The following is a 6,000-nucleotide window of genomic DNA, read 5'->3' as shown; positions in this document are numbered from 1 at the left end:
ATCTCATATGATCTTTGTCTCTCCCTGTATGACTTAGTTCACTCAGTACGATAATTTCTGTGTCCATCCATGTTGCTACAGATGGCATTACTTCATTTTTCTAAATCTAGAAGTTACAAGGTGTTTCTTTCTCCTTGGAGGAGTCACCTGTAGCGGTTGTTGGGAAAACCACTTAAAAAAGTGGCTCCTTGGACAGTTAGCAGCAGTGTTGTTTGAAGGGGGTGGGGAGGGGGAGGTGTACTTGTCAGCTGAGAGCCACTTAATATTTTTAGTCAGGAGTTCCTGTCATGGCTCATTGGAAATGAATCTGACTAGTATCCATGAGGACGCAGGTTCGATCCCTGGCCTCGCTCAGTGGGTTAAGGATCTGGCGTTGCCGTGAGCTGTGGTGTAGGTCATAGATGAGGCTCAAATCCCGAGTTGCTGTGGCTCTGGCGTAGGCCGGCGTTTACAGCTCCGATTCGACCCCTAGCCTGGGAACCTCCATATTCTGCACGTGTGGCCCTAAAAAGACAAAAAAAAAAAAAATTTAAAAATCAACTTATCTGATTAAAAAAAGGCTAGAACTTATAAAATTTAGAAAAGGTTAGAGTATGTATGCTTCCATATATGTGTGTGTACACACAGACATAGCAATTTCTTCATAAAATCTGGTTATATCACATAGTTTTATACTAACCCTTTTAATGCTATTTTCTATGCCATTTTTGACAATACAGTTGTAAATAGTGACATAATAACTGTGGTGCTACTGAATAGTCTCTAATATTTTGCCACTTGCGATTCAAACAATATTTTTTGTATAAAAATCTTTGACTAGATCTCTGCTTATTGCTTCGAGATAAATTCCTGGATAGATTACTAATTCCCTGAAATTTGAACCTTTTAAAGGCTCTTCATCCGGTTATACAATCTCTCCCGAGGTGGCTCGTCCATTCTTGAATCTCTAGTGGGTTTTAACTATTAGGTTGTGACACAGAACTTTTATGAAACTATACCATTAGACATGGACATATTTTAAAAAATAATATAGTTCCTGGTAAGAGAGTACACTACTTGCTTCCATGACGATGTGCTGTTAGAGACATGATCACATTTAATCCTCACAATGACATTTTCTGTTGACACTTTTCCTTCATCAATAAGATGGGAGGAAAATGACCAAATAGCTTGTTTAAGGTCACATAACTCATCAAATCAAGCTCTAGGAATCAAGCATTGGCTTTTTGATTTCAAGGTTCATTTTCTTTCTCTTAGATGGTTGCAACCGTAACTTAAATCTTTTTTGGGAGGAGGGGTGGAGAATGAATAACTGGGAACAAAGAAGTGTGGGTGAGTTGTAAGCAGTAAGGAGGGGGTGAGAAGCAATTAAAAAGCATATCGTGGAGTTCCCGTCGTGGCGCAGTGGTTAACGAATCCGACTAGGAACCATGAGGTTGCGGGTTTGGTCCCTGGCCTTGTTCAGTGGGTTAAGGATCTGGTGTTGCCGTGACCTGTGCTGTAGGTGGCAGATGTGGCTCGGATCCCGCGTTGCTGTGGCCCTGGCATAGGCTGGTGGCTAAAGCTCCGGTCGGACCCCTAGACTGGGAGCCTCCATATGCCACGGGAGCGGCCCAAGATATGGCAAAAAGACAAAAAAAATTATATATTGTTTTAGTTAAAAGAATTTACAAACTGACAAAACACAGGGTTAGCAGGACATTTTTAACCAATGAGTATTTATTAAAAGCCAGGGGTACACCAGGCACGATTCTTGTCTGGTAGGCTAACAAATACAAATGATGTAACCAATTCACTTATTAGCTTATTAGATTAAACAAAATACATTTCATAGAAATGATTATAAAATGCATTGTAGATAAACAGAATATCTTTTATATTATAGATCTTAGGGTACCTAAATAATTATTAATAAAAACCAGCCAACCCATATGGTCAATAGAAGTTAGCAAACCACCATATATATTTTAGTCAGCAAAAGAGAAAAGCATGCTATCATCATCCTGAAATGGGTTTCAGCATTCACTACAGACATTCTGCTTCGAAATGAAAACAGTCCACCTACAATTTTTAAAATGCAGTTTTTCATCTTGCATCAAAATCACTATTATGCTTTTTGGTTTAAACATTAGTTTTGGTTTCAAAGTAAGTTGAATTAGTACTTCAGTTTCACGTCTCACAGATTCTTGACCTGGGCTGGGTGAGAATCAGTTCTATTAAGTTATTAGCTAGAGGAACAGAACACAAAATGGGATAGTTTAAGCTGTTTTGTCTGATAATCTTGCCAATACTCCACCGAGAAGTTAATATACACAGGTGACTTAAACCAGAACACATGAACAGAAGAAACACAGACTAAAATGTTATTTGTTTAAAGCAAGTCTGTCCGTTTTTTGTTTTTTTTTTCCTTTTCCTTTTTGGAGAGCCATGGCTAATTCTTTAAAGAACTCCATCAATCAAGTTTGTTGGCACATGATATATCCATCCCTTAGTTTGCAGGGGTGTACAGGAGAGCAAAGGAGGGCAGGGAGGGCTGAAAAGGCATGGAGTGGAGTGTGTTTGCTGACAGTCACATGAACCTGCTAAATCACAACCATCCAAGAAGGTCCACTGGGCCCTTCCTGAGACCTCCAGAGATGGGTCTGTTTTCTTCAGGCAGCAGCATTGAAAACTTCCTCAGAGAGTGAAGGTCCACTTTTATTGCACGGGAGCCAAAATTATTCCCTTTCCGCTTTGCTGAGCCGGAGACCACCAGGGGCAAGCGAGGCTGGGGGACGCCCGTCCACTCGCTCTTCTGGCCAGAAGGGGGCGCTCCATCAGAACGCCTCGGGGAGCACCTACTTCAAAGGGAAAGTGCGAGGTATTCCATTGGCCCAAGCCATCTGGGCGGTCAGTCACCATTCTCGAGCAGCTTTTGTAAGTTGTTTTGTATCTTGAAATAAGAGAAAAGCTCTTGTTATTATTAAATAGCATGGAGTATACTATGGGCATATTTGCTATGGTCTATACAGATGCTTGAGATTAATCTGTTCTACTTTGAATAGACAGCTACACATGGGTTAAATTTCAACCAGGCAAATAAATGCAGTAAAAAACAAACAAAAACAAAAAAAAAAAACAAAAAATTATCAGCAACTAACATTATAGAAAGGGAAACTATTCTGATGGCTACCCCATTCTTTCTTGAGGCTAATTGTGGATTTCCAAGAGAAAAAGTTTTCAAGTTTGCCCACAGATACAATGAGTCAATGGAAATTATCTGTCAGGTCCTGGTTTAGAGCATGAGTCTGCAGACTCCTATGCTCTCCATACTTGAGTGATTAAATGCTAGATATGATTTAGTAACCCAGGACAAGCATAATTTGACTCATTTGTATTTCACCTTTCTTCCCAAAAAGAAATTGCACTATTATGCAAGGCTACTGGGCGTTTGTGGCAGCGATTCGAATTGAAGAATTCACCCTGAACCTTGAATGATAAAGGTCAAAATAAAGCATCAGGTGGAAAGGGAGAGACACACTGAAAGACGTAGTAAGAAACATGAACTGGGTTTAACTTGGGAATGTTCCTGGGTGCCTACTTTTGTCACTTGTTCACCCCCCTATTCAGTGGCCTTATCCCCAGGGTTGGATCCTGAGGAGCATAAAGCAGAGAGCTTCTAAGCACAGCTTTGGCATCAGATCTGCTTCAGATTCCAGGTCTGCCAACTCCCCAGGTATGTCTCCTTGAGCCAGTTAACTTGAAACTTGGATTCTTTTGTCCGATGGGAACAATGACATACAGCAAGCATACAGAGACTGAATGCAAGACTTTATGTATAGCAACAACCCGTCTGGGTGGAGCTGAGGCTGCTCTCTCTGGTCGGGACACTCCCTACTGTGTCTCTCCCCTGAAGCCCGTGTCAGCTGTCACTTACCACCATTGGGCCCTGGGGTACAGAGAGTTATTTCTAACCTAGGAGGAAAACTACAAGGTTGACTAACAAAGAAAAGAAGGTAGGAGGCTATTTGTGGGAGATCCCCTGGCTGGGTTTGCTCATCTACGTTGTCTGTTGCACGCTCCTGAACTGGGGCGGTCAACAGGCACTCCCACAACTGCCGGCAAGACAGGAAAGCAAGCTGTCACCTTTTCCAATCTCATTATGTTGGCTGTAAGCTCTTGGCAGAGGACTTCCACGTTTAACTGCACTTGTGATCCCAGGCCGGAGGGGGCTGGCTGTCTGTAAAACCAAAGAGAAAAATCATTGTGGGTAGGGACAGCCAAGGAAGAAGTGGAATGAACACATCTTAAATTTATTTAAACAGAAAGATAGGTTATAGGAGAAGACAGTGTGCATTTAAGTTGGTAACATCAGAAAGGCCCTGCAGTGATCCCCCACTCCAGACTAGATGTTCAGGGGACTCATTCTTCCAAGCTGAGCTGGACATCTCTTAAGCTATTTTTGGTTTAAGTGGCTGTGTTGTGCCTTGGCTTCCAAGCAAAAAGCAGACAATTATTCTCAAGCATGTGGTTTCCTAGACCCCTTTTATTAACTCCTCGTATCCTCTCTCTGCCCGTGACAGCACACCTTGGCAAGAATTATTCTTCTCAGTCGTATACGTATCGTTTATGGGAGAAGCAACCATTTACTGACGGTTAGAAGAAAACTTCTCCTGACATGTCAGACTTCTGTAGTTCCTCCTTTGGGACCTGCCGTACAAATGCAGTTGTCCTTGTCTTGTCATATAACTGACTGGTGTAGTCACTGTTGATCATTTGACTGTTAAAGGCTTGGGCTCTTAATCTGGGCACCACTAGGGTCCTGTACCAGCTAAAATTGGAGGAAATTTGAAATGTGTGTACATTTTCCCGGAGAGCTGCTCTGAAACCATTTCTCAGATTTTCTTGTTAAGGTTAAGAATCATGGTCTGTATCTCCTCTCTCTTTCTTGGTTGTGATTTTTTTTTTCTTTTTTGGCATTTTAGGACCACACCTGCAGCATGTGAAGTTCCCAGGCTAGGGATGAAATCAGAGCTGTAGCCATTGGCCTATACCATAGCCACAGCAACACCAGATCTGAACCGAATCTGTGACCCACACCACAGCTCATGACAATGCCAGATCCTTAAGTCACTAAGCTAAGCCAGGGATCGTGTCTTCATGGATGCTAGTCAGATTTGTTTCTGCTGAGCCATGATGGGAACTCCCTTGGTTGTAATTTAATTTTAGCTGTCATGTTTTCAGATGGCATTGACTGTTCAATTTTTCATGGGATCCACTTTTGATATTTGGTAGCTTTTTGATGACTATCTAAATATTAAGAAAGCAATCAGATGTTTCTCACTGAGTAGCACTGAAAGTTTTTTCTTTATCCTTGGTCTATAGTGTCAAAATCTTAGATCCTAAAAAGGAAGATGAATCTAAATCTTGTATTTTCTAGATGAGGGATCTGAGTACTCAGGGTACTGATTTCTTCACATGAACTTCTGACAATCTACAGGCTGTGAACATAATAACAAAGCTGGTACGAGGCATATATTCAAATGGCGGGTTCTGTACCGATGACAACAGGGAGATTTGCAAGTGTGGCTTTAGCTACCTGGGCACTATGGATGGATGGCTCTGGATAAAGAGACTGAGGAAGCTGAGGTCCTGTAAAATTACTTTGTTAATGTCCTAGCATGGGTGGGAAATTAATTCTCTGACCTCATGTCATATGTGACCTTTGTGATTTTTATTCATTCATTTATTTATTTATTTATTTGTCTTTTTGCCATTTCTTGGGCAGCTCCTGCGGCATATGGAGGTTCCCAGGCTAGGGGTTGAATCGGAGCTGTAGCCACCGGCCTACGCCAGAGCCACAGCAACACAGGATCTGAGCTGTGTCTGCGACCTACACCACAGTTCATGGCAACGCCGGATTGTTAACCCACTGGGCAAGGGCAGGGATCGAACCTGCAACCTCATGGTTTCCAGTCAGATTCGTTAACCACTGCGCCACCGCGGGAACTCCTTTTATTC

At 42.1% G+C, this 6,000-nt stretch overlaps 1 protein-coding gene across 3 annotated transcripts in view; it reads right to left on the bottom strand.

Annotated features, from left to right (window-relative positions):
* Positions 1–1,690: 1,690 nt before the first annotated feature.
* GRAMD2B (GRAM domain containing 2B) overlaps positions 1,691–6,000 on the bottom strand; it is a 104,469-nt gene continuing 100,159 nt past the window's right edge. For all 3 annotated transcript variants that reach the window (XM_047778526.1, XM_047778528.1, XM_047778527.1), the window contains 2 exons: positions 4,126–4,219; positions 1,691–2,932 (listed from right to left, as the gene is read on the bottom strand). In XM_047778526.1, the coding sequence (XP_047634482.1) occupies positions 2,891–2,932; positions 4,126–4,219 (136 nt within the window). In that variant the 3' untranslated portion in view covers positions 1,691–2,890. The remainder of the gene's footprint in view (positions 2,933–4,125; positions 4,220–6,000) is intronic.

The sequence above is a fragment of the Phacochoerus africanus genome, chromosome 4 (assembly GCF_016906955.1).
Source record: "Phacochoerus africanus isolate WHEZ1 chromosome 4, ROS_Pafr_v1, whole genome shotgun sequence".
Taxonomy (NCBI): Eukaryota; Metazoa; Chordata; class Mammalia; order Artiodactyla; family Suidae; genus Phacochoerus; species Phacochoerus africanus.
Note: the sequence above shows the minus strand (reverse complement) of the source record. Positions and strands in the feature narration are given on the sequence as shown.